Consider the following 14930-nt stretch of genomic DNA (forward strand, 5'->3'; position numbering starts at 1 on the left):
TCAACACATTAGAAGATGTTTTTAGCTACATAATCGCTTGCAATTCCAGTCTCTGACAGAAGAGAGGCTATGCTGTATCTTCATACTTGTGGTCGTGCAGGAGATAAGATGTAAGGGAGCAATTGTATTACTACAGCAGTTGGAGTGGGATTGCCAAGCCCTGGGACATGCACTGACATTGAATGACCAACTCAATGAGTTTCCCAGCCCTGCAGCATGTCTGTAATTTCTCAGTTGCAAATAGGGCTGGCTACAGGAAAAGAAAAAAGAAAAAAAAAGATGACTCAAACCAATTCAGCTGATTAGTAAAAGCTTGATGAGCAGAAGTCCACTGCAGCAAAAAATGCACTGCCTGAGGCCTCATGAAATACTGTCAACACGAAATGAACATTGGCAGATGTGGCACATGCAGCTGTGCTTGCCCATAACTCTCTGCAGCTGAGTGATGCGTCTCCAAACAGCCTTCAACTCTCTTCTATACCAAGGCAGGAGCTTTGTTCTCTGCACACCACGCATTACCAGGAGCTCTGTGTGTGTTTCTGATACCCTTACCTCCAACATCCTGATGCAGTCAATCCTTCTGTCTTTCTGATGTTAGCTCTGCAATCTTTGCAAGCTTATGAGCACTGTTTTGTAGGTTACATCATTGATTTAAAGGAGAACGCATTCCTGGATGGCACAGGGTGCATTATTATAACTCGGTGATAGCCCTTTTTTAGCACTTCACTTATTCTGTGGTACCAGAACAGTCCCAGAGGCAAAATACCAGAATGCCCTTCACCTCAGTAACTGGGGTAATGGTTCATGAGAAAGAAATTGGGGAAGCTTGAAAATAGGGAAAGGAAGCTGAACGAGGGTGTGTATAGCTTTATACTTCCTGAAACACTAAACAGTGGCTCAGGAATACCTGTACACAGAGCCTTGTAAACCATCTTCTAAAGCTTGCTAAGGAAAACAGCCTTGGGCAACAGCTGCCAGGTGCAGATTTCTCCTCCCACATCCCCAGGAAAGGGACAGGGACATGCGTGTCGGAGGAGGGACATAGGGAGTAATGCAGGAAAAGCACTTTCTAATAGAGCTAGTTTGCATGTAGAAACATCCGAAGCACCTCTCCTTGAAAACTGGCCCTTTAGTCTACACTTTTTTCTTCCTGGGCAGGCATAAAGCTCCGGAAGATGCCAGAGCAGAAAGAGCTGTCTCTTTGTGCAGGGTAGACCCTTCCCACCAGGAATTACACTCCTCTTCCCCGACTCTCCTGAAGCTCCCACCAGGCACTAAAAGGCAATGGCAGACAAGGGGTTCTCTCCCTCCTGCTAAATTTAACTCAGCTGACCTCAGTAGTACTCCAGGCACTTTCCTCCTTTTTCATGCCTCTAGAAGAGCCTTACAGAAACAACAGAAATGGAAGCTGCTCTTTGCTGCTCTCATGAACTTAGTTCACGAGTCTGAAGCCCAAGTTTCCTAGCACAAACTCTGCTCTCTCACGCTGCCACATTGCTGCTTGCTCGATAAAAGCTCTTAGAGCATACACAGTAGGAGGAAGGGAACACTTTTGTTTCCTCGTCCCAAGAACTGAAGGTACTAAAGGTTAATACTTGGAAATCAGCAACTGCCAAGAACAAGCTCCCCACCCACCCGTCCACCCAAGGCTTTGAAGTGTTTTCTTTCTAGCTTTACCTTGGCACGCTGGCCAAATAAGTCACAAGTTTCCGAAGGTCTTCCTGCCTTATTCTGTCGTGATTGCTGCGGGCTGGGAAGGTCAAGACAGGACCACCTCGTTTATCACGGCCACCTGCAGAAAATAAAGGATTGTTAGAAACTCAGGCAGGAAGCACATGTCAAAAAAACTATGTGCACTGAATTGATAAACATAAATTACAGCACATTCAAGAGCCTGCGCTCTCTTTGTGTCTTTCAGGCTTGCCTAATTGAGGAAGACATGCTTGCATTTGCTGGAGCTCCAACGAAAGGAAAAACACAAGGAAACCTGTCACTAGCGTTTCTTCTGTCTTTAAGCTAATGCCATCAAATCTCCAATGTAACAGCCAACGCAAGCAGGCAATGCTAATGAAAGCCTACTGTAGGGAGAGTTTTAAATGTGAAAACATCAGAAAAGTGGAAGTATTTTCACTGTTGCTCAATGTGCATTGTATCTTTCATTGCCCGACAGATTACAATATACCATTACATAGATGCAGTGCATCCCCGTAATGTTTATGCAGTAAGACATTCTAATCTGGCAATTCATTAGCAATTGAATTTTGATTAAAAGTTCATGCCTCCTATGCTTTCTATTAAGAGAGTGCTGCTGGCAATTAGAATGATTTTTGTTTTTTTTTTTTCCTGTAGTTTTTCTACTTAAAATCCACTCTTTTTGAACTGCCAGTATCTGGCACTTCATGTTTTACAGCATTTCTTAAAAGACTTAGCTATAAAAAGAATGACTTTACCCCAAATTATGCAATCATAAATACAGAGGTGAATACAACTTATTCTACAGCACCTTATTCTATTCTTTGCTATGAATAAATTTTAATAAGCTTGAAACTGAAATCGAGTTCCTTACTCAATCTTTAGTTCTTCCTTCATGTATTATCACAGGATTTCTCTGAAATGGTGTGTTGTCAGATATATGTTTGCATTGTTAGCTATGAAAAAAGTCATAGCAAAACTATAGTTCAAAAAGCTAGCACAAAACTACAAGGACCTTGCAAATAAGCAGTAAAAAAAAAGTAGATGAATTTTGAGCTTTTCAGTGGAAACTATAATCCCTTTAACAGAAATCCCCTTCCTCAGAAGTGGTAATCAGATGCTTCTCTGAAGTAAATTACTCTGAAGTAAATGACCGACAGGAAGGAAAAGCTGTGCAAGGACACTGGCATCTCAGCACCTATATGCCACATTCTGTATTGCAGAACACAGGTCACCCCCACTCTATGGGGTCAAAATTGCTATAGGGGTCCTAAACACCATTGTTTGATAAGATGACCCCTAAGAGGCTTTGCTCTAAGAGTAGGATCAGCAGGAGAGCAAATGTGAGCTTGGAAAAACAGTGTCCTAGATCACCACAGGACAAAGAACTGCTTTGAACAGATCCAAGGAGGTATCTTGTGTGGCAGAAGTTCCTGGAGATGGATAAATCAGACACCAAGCTGATGAGATACATGCACATACCCCGGGACACTGTTTTTCCATCTGATCCTATTTACTAACCTCTTTCTAAATTTCTGTGCCTAAGTTTGCCATCAGCTGTAGGCTGCTTTCTGGTCAGCACTTCATGAAGCCTTCTGAATGACTTCTCCGAGGCCACTTGTTCCGTCCATTTAGACGGCCTAAACATGACTCTGTATGGCAGCCTCGCAGCCGATCCTCTCCATCAAGGAGCAAACTACAAAGGCTAGGATGACTGATGAGATTTCAGCCTCACGTTGGCTGATACAGCCCTCTGCCACATGGCATGAGCATGGGGACATATTGCAACAAATATTCCCAAGACTGAATTTACAAGGAAATAGGCCCATTTTTATTTTCAGGCATATATATATACGTGTGTATATATATGTGTGTGTGTGTGTGTGTGTGTGTGTGTGTGTGTGTGTATCTATATATATATATGTATATATATATAGATACACACACACACATATATATAAACCCGGACTTTAAGGACATTACCCCTTTGTTGGGATCATTTCACACACCATAGCAATGCCAAAACCATTATCTCATGCATGATGTATCCAACAGGAAAGCAGGCCAGCCTATGGAATGGCAAACTGATACAGTAACTAAAGCTAGGTGGGAAATATGTTTTCAACACAAGAAACTTATCAAGGTTGTGAAAAATTTCCCATCATACCAAGCTGTAACCAAGGCTTTCAAAAGCTTCCAGATACTGACTGAAGCAAAGGCTTGAACTTAAATTGCATCCCAGAAGAACATGCTACCCACTATTCAGTCAATCAGTCTCTCCCTCCCCCTCTCCTCCTACCTTTTCTCCCATTCCCAATATTTCTACGAAATGGAAAAGTGCTAAGAGAAGATATCAGGAGATATCCAAACCCACAGTTACAATCCTTTCCCAAGATATGAGCTGTGAGCAGCCCAGCAACGACACTGCCCACTCACCTCAATTTGCTTATGACTATGAATGGTATTTTGGGTCTAGAGCCCCTTTCCTACCTACACTTCCACCAAAGCGAGGTCTGCAAAAAAATTAAATTTTGGCAGGCTGGGCTTTTCTAGTGGGAGGGGAGAAATGATTAAATCAGAAAATTCTTGACTCTTTTGCTAACAATAACACAAAGATTGTGGGCTACAGAAAGGGAAATAGAGGCCAGAACATTGCTGTTCTGTCTTTGCGTCAGTATAAACATTCTCCTTCAATAGTTCATCTAACTGTCCTCAGGGGAGCAGGATAAATAAGGCTCTATTACAGGGTCAAAAGCTACCAGGACAGTCTGGAGAAAATTGGTTAATTCTCTTTGGAAGAGGCAGGTTACACGATGACCTGGTTGAAGTTTTTTAGATGCCAGAAGAATAAATAAGTATCTGGACCAATTCCTTCTACTTCTGTAGCACAGAAAAACAAGGAGGCAAGAGGCAAACCTTGAGAAATCTGAGCCAAAGAAACAAATGTTTCTCATTCATGATAAAAATTACTGCTCTACATTGAGTAACAGAGTGAAGTGTGCATCATACGTATTCAAATCCTCTCCTTATTTCCAATTTATTCACACAGAATCCCTATTTTTATGAACATCTGCATTATTTATAATTTTATGAAGAGTGTATATGAAGAAATGCCAGGTTTCTTCCAGAACAAACCCCAGTATATTTAATTCACCTTAGGACTTGCACAGTTCAGTAACCGTAGTTCCTGTCTTAAATACTAATAATATATAGCTTTTCCACAGCACTTTATTACTGCAAATGGCAGCTTTACTATGCAGACTAAATGGGATATTCAGACCATCTAGCTTTAGACACCTAACAGATGCCTATGTTATGCCTACAGTGAGGTACAAAAAAAGTGAAGAAATTTGCACAAGATTTCTTAGCAAGCCACTTGAAGAACCAGCAGTATAAGCCAAGTTTCTGACCCCTAGTCCACTGTGTTAGGGCTTTATAGTGCTTACACTAAAAGTCAATAACTAAAAAAACGTTACTGAAACTCTGTCCTTGCTTACAAGTAATCCACCCAGGAAGGCTAATCTTTCATCAAGTCAGCTTGGATCCAAACATTGATTTTTACATGCAACATCTCGTCAGAGATCTACCCAGAATATCGTTCTAAAAGAAAATAAAAAATGGAACGGGGTAAAGAGTCTCAATTGCTCTAATCAATATGTCCCATCTCCCACCTCCCACTGGGCTCCCAGGCACGGGCTGCAATAATCAAACATGTCATTAGGTTTGCAAATTACTGTTATTAAATGCTAAAACAAACAGCTGATAATTTCTAATTGTTTTCCAAGGTGGGCTTTCAAGGGGTTTGTTCTGATGCATAGAGGCAAACAGATGGTCTAGCTATTAGTGCTCTGGAAAAAGGAGTCACAAAAACACATGTTCTACAGGGCACAAAGTACACTGAAAACAAATATTTAGCCATATATGTCTCGCATTCCTCCTACAAAATCCTTTGTTGACCGCCTTAGCTGTCAGTGGCTTGCTTGCTGGTTCTTCCCATCTTTCTTACTTCCAGCATACACAGACTCCACTGCTAAATTCAACATCTGTTCTCAAAGGCAAGACCACATCATTTTTCTCCACAGATTTCTTCTGGATCAAACTCAGCATACTCATGTTTGCTCTCAGCACATTGTTCAGCATGCTAGAGTGTAGCACCACAGGGCAAGTCTCAAATTGGGTGAAAACAGGTAACAAAGCTCTTTAAATCACTGCCCACCAGTAACACAGTGCAATACTGCAGTGACGGCAGAAGGCATCATGATGTGCACCACTTCTACATATTGGAAGAAAGCCTCAAAAACCCTACGTACCGGGGCAACAGAAGCAGGTGGCAGACAACTCAGGCACTTTTCAGTGACTTTGTGATGACCACTTTTCTGGTTACACCTTTGAGCAGAAAGGGACTCCAGCCTATATAAAATCGTTGCCCCAGCAGTTGCTGGGTAAGTGACTGCCTGAGCTGAGATTTTAATCCTCCCGTTGGTGGGCCTGAACACTTCTGCCTAGTTTGGCTTCAACCGCCAAGAGGTAAATGGAGATGTTGGTCAACCCAAGTGTTAGCAGTGTGAAGGACAGCTATGGGCCCTCCCCCGGTCATGTCCTGAGACATGAACTTTGTGGGATTAGCTTTGTGGAATCCTGTCTGTTTAGGACAGGAACTTCTATCTGTTTCCCCAATGCAGATTTATTGCATCTAACAGACTGTGATCATATCGAGCTCTATTTTGAAGCTGCACCAGTCCAATCCTATCTCCAATTCTACTACAATACTTTCCGGCCTGTGTTCATCCATGTTAAATTGTATTCAAGCCCTCTGCTCTCTTCTGCACACTTTTTATAAGGACGAATTCACAGGGATTAACTGTAGGAACAGACAACTGTCCAGACAAACAAAGGCTCCTCTATGACCCCAAGTACCTTGTCTAAGGTCCCACAGCACGTCACCAGCAGAGCCAGGATTAGTACACAGGGCTTCTGGCCTCTGCTCAGCCACCTACTGCAGTTCAAATCAACACAGTGCTTCGTCTGATCCCTGCAGATCACAAGCTGATCTATCTTGATGCTGCAGACTCTACTGGGACCATAAGTGACTTTCCAGAGGAGCTGAAATACTCCTCAAAAGGAGGATACCGTTTGTATTTCAGTCCAAAATATGGTGAAAAAATGAATGATAATGGAGAGAACTAGGTGATAGAACTAATTCAGCTGATGTCAAACGCCTCTATAAAGCGACAACCAATATGCTCTGGGTTTCTAAATTGAATTGACAGACTTCCTAGGAAAGTAAAACATCAACAAATTAGTATCCAGCGTTGCAAAGAAAATAGTATTTCTTTTCCTTTCTCTGCCATAGCTGAGCTCTGTGCTAGTCTGCTTGCTACCACACCTACTGAGCAGAGAGCCCTAGTCTGAAAATCCCACAGCTTCAGCAAGCACTAGTCACTGCAAGGTTCATATATACAATTATCTGTGTAATGATCCTCAAATTCTGTTGATTCCAAAGCAGGTGCAACTAGTGCAATAGTAAAGGAAATTTAACCTCTCACAACAAGTACACTTGCAAATTAGACCAGCTGTAACACAGTCAGCAAGGCCTGATCCTCCAGTGTGTTGCTCTTTGCAGTGTCCTGTATTCCTGAGTCACGTGCTTGAATCAAATCCTAATGGCAGGCACTTGCAATATTATACTTAGGGAGTAAAGAATGAGTTTGTATGTTCCTACCGGGAGATCCCTTGGTAGAGCAGATCAGAGCAGCAGCAGTGCATGAGATGATCAGCATGGCTGCCAGATGATCCCATTTCCCACCTGACGAATTTGTTTCACACCCACCCAAAGCCAAGCTCTAGCTGCAATCTGCTTTATCCAGTATCAATCAGCAGTGCAGAAGAGGTCTTTTGGGCAATGCAGTAACTGATTCGTGCCAAGACACCCTAAAGATACGGCTCCTTCTCCCAACCTTCAAGGTGTGCTGCCAATCCCATCAGTGTGCCCAGGCATTGGAAAAGAACCTGGCGTGGGACTTCCACATGAATTTGAAGAGACAACATTTTGTGGCTTGTAATATCCCTCTGTTGATTTATGCAAGTAATTTTGGGGGTACTGCTTTGATTTTTAATGTTTACTTGCCAACAGGCCACTGGGAAAACTGTCTCATTTCCTACTGGGAAAAATGTTCTCCTAGCAAAGCAAAACTAAGGAAAATCCTCTGTGTGGAAAGCAGAAAATTCAGAGAGAGTCCAGAGGAGCCCTTTTCTTCCTCTGGAATAAGCTGGTTTGCTGTGTAGTATCAAGAGAGCACTAGGCACAAGCACACAACCATCTTCTGCAGTGTCTGTATCTTATTTACACCTGTGCTAACCAGTTGTCTTTTGCCTCAACTTCAAAGTAGTTTCCTTGATCTCTCCTCCTCTATCAAAGATACGTGGGAAAACCAGTACATATCTAGAAACCAATGCAGAAATTAGGTAAAACAAACCTAAGCCCTCCTAAAACAAAATATCCCATAGAATCATAGAATCAGTAAGGTTGGAAGGGACCTCTGGAGATCATCTAGTCCAACCCCCCTGCTCAGCAGGGTCACCTAGAGCATGGTAGGCAGGGTTGCGTCCAGGCAGGCCTTGAAGATCTCCAGAGAAGGAGACTCCACAACCTCTCTGGGCAACTTGTTGCAGTGCTCCGTCACTCTCACAGGGAAGAAATTCCCCATCACATTCAGGTTCAATTTCTGCCCATCGACTCTTGTCTTGTCACACAGGACAACTGAAAAGAGTTTGTCTCCATCCCCTTGACACCCTCCCTTCAGATACTTATACACATTGATAAGACCCCCCCTCAGTCTTCTCTTCCCCAGGCTGAAGAGGCCCAGCTCTCGTAGCTGCCCCTCGTAGCACAGGTGCTCCAGCCCTCTGATCATGTTTGTAGCCCTATGCTGGACTCTCTCCAGTAGCTCCATGTCTCTCTTGTCCTGGGGAGCCCAGAACTGGACACCGTACTCGAGAGGAGGCCTCACCAGGGCTGAGTACATTGCATACCCTCTTGCCCTAAGGAGAAGGGAAGAGAAGAAAACAGCATGTGACGATACCAGTTTCGCTGCTGATGGTAGATCTGGAAGGCACAAACAAAATAAGGCAGAGAGAGGCAATATTCACGCTGATCACAGGCTGTTTGCCTTCCCAATCTGAGATGAGCACAAAGAAATGGCAATGGCAAAGTTTCTGACATTCATCAGCAAAGTGAAAAATGTGATTAACTGATCCAATATAACCGACTGCCCAGGTTTCCCACATCCACTGCCTGTAAATTCTCCACAATTATAGCCAGGTAGAGGATCCTGTAGATTAATGAAAGCCCAGGGAGAATTCAATCGATTGGACTTACATAATTGCTATTAGAAAGTCTTTTTTCCTCTGGCTTAAAAAAGAAATTTGGCTCAGAGCTGGAAAAAACTGTCAGAAGAAAATACCCTTGAAATTGCTTGTTACAGTATAGTATTTCCATTTCAACTAGCCTATTTTTTCCTCACCAAAAAAAAATGCATAAAAAATAATCTAAACTATCATCAGTACAGAGATAGTCCAGTTCTGAATTTCAGTACTTCTAGTTTGTTGGAACTAGTTTGTTAGGACAAAAACCTAAGCCCACAGCCCAAAGCACTTTCAATAGAAGTGAAGGGACATTTTAGAGGTGATGAGCATCACTAGCAGGACACAACAAACCCTCCATTGCAAAATGTCCAAGGCTTCTGGTTCTTATCAAACATCTCAGATGCTACAGTCATCTCCCTACATCCTTATATTGCTATATAAACTCCTAGCCTTGATTTCTATATAAAGACAGTGTAAGTGAAAAAGAGATCCTTAGTGAGGTACGTGTGGAGCTCACTGTATCTTTAAGGACTAGAAAAATCTAATAGCTGAAACAGGATGGGATCTATATAGACCTTCTTGCTTCACAGACTCAGTTCCTTCCTCTTATTGTTATTTTGAAAGTCATTACCATTAATTTTAAAGCTATACATATGAGGCTGAATGTCCCATCAATCCATCAACCTTTGTGCTCCGAAGGCTGTTCAGGAAGGCAGTCACCAAGTTCAACATGTTTGAATTACGTCCATAGTATTATTTACATCTCTACAAGTTCTGGCGAGGGATGGAAATTTTGATTGGGCTGATCTTTTGCCCAATTTTGTAAGGCACTTGAACCTTTTTGTGTCTCCATGAGGCAGCACAGGTAGAATCATTAACCCCACACATGCTAATTGAGGAAGTACATAAAGGAGAAATCTCACTGCAATGAGGAGATATTGGTGGATCTTTCTTGGCAAGCTGCTTGTATCCAAGAGCCAGGACAGTAAGCACTGGCAGTGACTAACTACTCTCTGCAGAAATTATTTAATTTAGACTATGGCTACAGTTAAAACATATGGAAAGAAATACAGTAACTGTTTCTGCATCCTAGCAATGTTTTATCTTTGATCGTGAATCATCACAACCTGTATATGAAATCAGAGATCTCAGGGAACATTTTGATTTCTATTCTAACAGTCCTGACGAGGATATTTGAACAGCTCCTAAAGGTAAAGGCTCTTCTATATCTGTATGAATGAACTTACATTATTAAAAGGAGAAAAAAAGAAAAAAAACAATTCACAGGCTCAGACCTCATCAGAAGATCTGGAAAATTTACAGTCTAAACTTCCCCTTTTTCATCTTCAAAGAAAAATCTGCAGTAATGCATCAGCAAATTCTAGATGGAAGCATGACAAGCCCAAAACCACTACGAAAATTCAATAGTCAAGCCATGTTATGCTATTCCTAATAGTATATTTCCTCTTTTTGGATTTTCTGTCGATTTCAAATTATATCAGGGAACAGTATGAAAAAGAAGGCATTTTTCTGTAACAAAATGTGGAATAATTGTTAATGCTTCGGTTGAAATTTTCATTCCACAGGAAAAAGAGAATGGAAATTATTACTCTGAATCAAAACTTTTTGTCCAAATGCAAACTGTTTACATCATTCAAAAACAACTATTTTTGTTAGTTCTATTCCCAATCCAATACAAATTCCAGTGGCCACAAATCAGTATTTCAGACTCCCTGAAACCTGGATCTGAGTTCTTCCAAAGCCTGGAGAGGCTTGGGATCTCATTTCAGTTCCTTCTCTTCAGACTGAAGCACATTCATCACACAGAAGGATTGACACGATCCTGCACATGTAGTCCCACACACCTCTGGCGCTACATGACCTCTGGTGTCTTCAGAGAAGTTTTCAGGAAGGTCAGTGTCTTCCCCCACAGCAGTCCTTAACTCAGAGCAAGTCTTTCCCAGATTCAACACTAGTTTCAGAAACTAAACAAGCACTGAAGACTTCCTCTTTGACTCATTCCACCAGGCATAAATTTAGCGAAACATAACTGCAAAGTTGTCCTTTCATCTGATCTATTTACACTAAACTTCCTCCTCCAAAAGACCTTTCAATAAAGCTCTTTCTGTTTTGTCATCAGGCTCTCAGGCTTATGCCAGTCTCTTCCTTACTTACTGGCCAACCTTCTCCTTTGTATTTGTGTTTTAAAAGCTCAGCAGACAATACCTGGAGAAATGCAAAGTGTTGCAATTTTTATGAACTCTTTTCCCTGTAGGGAATAGACAGTGACAGAAAGGCTCCTGCAGAACTCTTCTGGGTAGGCCACGGGAAAAGGATAAATGGTTTCAGCCAGGTCCATGGCATTAATCAGCTGACAGGCTTTTTATACCCAAACTCAGAGGAGAGTGAGGAAGGCAGGAAGAAAAGAGGGCTTCCCACCTGGAACCTGGGATGGTCCCACCTGGCTCCCTACAAGCTCCCACCAAAATGCTCCTTCCCTTCGACCTGCCCAACCTCCTTGCAGGGCTGCCTCCTCTGTCCTTCCTCCAGCAGCCGCCAGCTGGGCACCTCCGAAGGATACAGCCACTGCGAGGTGAGACCTGCCTGGCACCCCAGCCGCCTGCCTTCCACGCTATGGTCATGCTCACAAATGTCTTTACCACCCTCTCCAAGCTGCTTGCCTTAGCTCAGGGTCCACGCGCTGGGAGGGGGAAGCAACACAGCAACATGCTCCCTTCACTCTCCTACAGCTCTCATTCATGACCTGCTGTATTTCCACTGATTAATAGAAATTCTCCTATAAATATAATCAAGCAGATGAACAACATCCCAAGCTGAATTCATTCTTCCAAAGTAACATCTGTGTTTCCCAGGAAAGGCTGTAACCACACCTTCCAAAGTATCATTTTCACCAGGTCTTACTGAAAAAAACAAAACAAAAAAATGTACAACCTGTTTTATTTCCATTTCTTTGTGCTCATCTCCTTCTCAGAATACAAAAATCAGCCTCTGGCTTACACCTTGCTCCCAAACGGTTCCCAAAGCCACTCCACTGCTGGAAACAACACGGTGAACCAACCATGCAAAGCCAAGATTTTATTACTGTTTAGGCAACAAGCATGTGGCCAAAGCCTCCACCCCACCCACTGCTTCATCTCCTTCCATGAGGTCAATTATGGAAACAGTCAGACCGCGACAGCGGAGATAGGTTATTGCTCACAACTGGTCGGACTATCTCTCTGCTTATGAGAACTGCAGTGGGATTTTCAGGCGCCGTTTAGACACACACGCGATCAGTCCAGCTTATACACGAGGTCACTGGAAGAAGTGAAGAGGCAGTTCCAGGAAAAAAAGAATCATTATCCACCCCTCGATCCGCCAGCGCTCGCGGAGGCTGATGCAGAGCCCCGTGCCTGCTGTTTGCTGCTGGCTACAGCCAGCCAAGAGGCAGCGCGAGGCACAGAGCCCTAGACAGCATTTAGCCGGGATGAATCTGTGCCCAGCTAGTTAGGGCTGTATTTCAACTCTGAAATTAAGTGCACTTCTGAAAGCTTGAGTGCTCCTCTGAGATTACAAGGCTGTACAAGTAGGTCCTGTTGTGTGTGCTCTGCAGCAGGCAGCATCCAGTGTCACTCTCCTGCTAATGGTCTGCCTTACTGTTTTCCATGGTCAAAGTTTATAAAAGCGAAGCATCCACAGTACTTTGAAACACAAAGCACGGTATAGCCATTGCCTTAAGTAACATATTTGCTCCCAGCAGCCTTCCTGTAGAATCATGGTCTAAAAGACAAGCTGGTGAGCCACAACAGATAAGAAAAGAAAAAAAAAAATATATATATATATATATTATTGAGATGTTCAACTGAGAATTTTTTTGTGTGCCAATAAATTCTGCTGATGTAAGCACAAGATGAAATCCCCTGATAACAATTTTACCTTACTATTATTGTTAAAATTAACTGTAGTATAAAATTCTGAAGAAAGCTCGATAAAGTATTGTTTTTCATTGAGGAAGCTTGAATACAAATGCAATGTGCTCACAGAGTCAGTTTAAACTACAGCATGACTACTTTTTTTTTTTTTGAAAGGTTCAGTAATTTGATTTTTTTGGCAAACATTTTCTCTTTTGTGCTCAAAGCATGCTCTAGGAAGTTATTCCATTTTAATTAAAAATAACTTAGTCGTCAATTGAAGTATTCAAATCCTTTTCTTAATCTGTTTTATTACAGCAACCCAGGCAAAAACTATGCAGTTCTTAAACCCTGGGCTGGAGGATGACGGTGTCTTTTTACAATAGCCCCAACACATTTTATCTTCAAAGGCCACTGGCAATTATTGCCCCTGTTCATTGTGTTTCAAGACCATGGAGAGGAGGTGTAAATCCTGAAATTGCTATCTAGCTAGCTGTGTCAGGAACAGTCACATTTTGAGCAGAGACAGCTTTGGAGGTTACCACGGCTATGAGGAAAGAGCTGTGCCTTGCCTGCAGTGAATCACAGTGAGAAACTGCAGAGGAGTGTATTGGCACAGCTTATTTAACTCCCTCCACAAGGCAAGCTTGGCCCAGGACAGCATCTAACAACTTGATGATTTGGTGAAAGACCCGCTGGTCAAACGGAGCTCAAGCACTGTTGGTGGAAGGGGCTATATAAATGATCCAGACTAACTGTCATTATTAAATATTTCATGAATTCACAAATAATCCTGTGGTTATTTCCACTTGAAGCAACGACAGGAACCAAGAACTAAATTCCAGTATAGTCCTTGCATAAATTCCTTCCTTTTGCTTCCCCAGAGCCCGCAGTTACACCCCATTTTTATGACTCTGTTCCACTCTTCAGAGGAGTGAAAGGCTGTAATGACATAAAACATCTGAAGATGTTCAGAATGAGACTGCAGTGTAAGATAAAGCAGTTGTACATGGTTGCACTGCTGCCGTGGTCCTGAGTTTTCACATGACGCATTCTAGTGTCTTAAAAGCTTCCCTTGAAGTCCTGCTTTTTCATGGCATCAGTCAAAAGGTTTAGGGTTTATAGAGCCACAAAATGTTTGCTCAAGTCACTGCTAGACTCATGGTTCCTATACTACTTCACTGCTGCTACATGGGAATACATTTCATGCCAACTGACATTCAAGGCCAAAGATTTCATGACTTGTCAGACACCTCCACTGCTCTGCAGGATAACGAGCGCTCATCAGCAAAGTCCATGCTCCAGCACCTCTGCAGTAGAGAGCTATGGAGGAAGAGGCCACGCAACTAATGGCCTCACTGCTGTTTTCCCTCATCTCTGCAGTCAACATTACTGCAGAGATAAAGGAAACACAGAGCAAAGATTACAAACCAGGGGCAAAGCAGTCTGACTCTGGCTCTTTTTGATACAGGTTTTCTGACTGAAACAGGGAAGATCAACAAAAGCAGCTTGAATGGTTTGCAACCATGAAAAACACTGGCACTGGAAACATCCCATTTTTATGCTGCCAACTTAGATGTCTTCATGCAAGATTATGATCACTTCAGTCTTTCTCATCCCACTCTCCCTAACAAGTTGTAATCCACCCCAGAAACCCCTAAACCCAAGCCATTCTCAACGCAATTTACATACTTCCCCGTCCACCCCCAAGTCCTGCAGACTCATCCTATTAACAAAGGTCATAAATCTTTGGACAGGTTAGAGATCTTTGAGAATCTAAATTATGTAAATGTAACATCTGGTACTTGCAACTGCAGGCTGATTGGGATTACAAACCAAGTACCAGTGATTTACAGAAGCCAGTGCTTCTTATAAAGAACAATTAATGCTATTCACTGACCACAGCCCAAAAGCAGGATCCCTGATTTGAGCCACCCAGAATGCTGAGACACAACAAATCAG

The 14930-nt window shown here is 42.5% G+C and overlaps 1 protein-coding gene across 6 annotated transcripts in view; it reads right to left on the reverse strand.

Moving 5' to 3' along the window:
• Positions 1-14930, reverse strand: part of KALRN (kalirin RhoGEF kinase) — a 515818-nt gene that overhangs the window by 337356 nt on the left and 163532 nt on the right. For all 6 annotated transcript variants that reach the window (XM_062579292.1, XM_062579294.1, XM_062579296.1 and 3 more), the window contains exon 3: positions 1678-1792. In XM_062579292.1, the coding sequence (XP_062435276.1) occupies positions 1678-1792 (115 nt within the window). The remainder of the gene's footprint in view (positions 1-1677; positions 1793-14930) is intronic.

Source organism: Rhea pennata, chromosome 6 (assembly GCF_028389875.1).
Source record: "Rhea pennata isolate bPtePen1 chromosome 6, bPtePen1.pri, whole genome shotgun sequence".
NCBI lineage: Eukaryota > Metazoa > Chordata > Aves > Rheiformes > Rheidae > Rhea > Rhea pennata.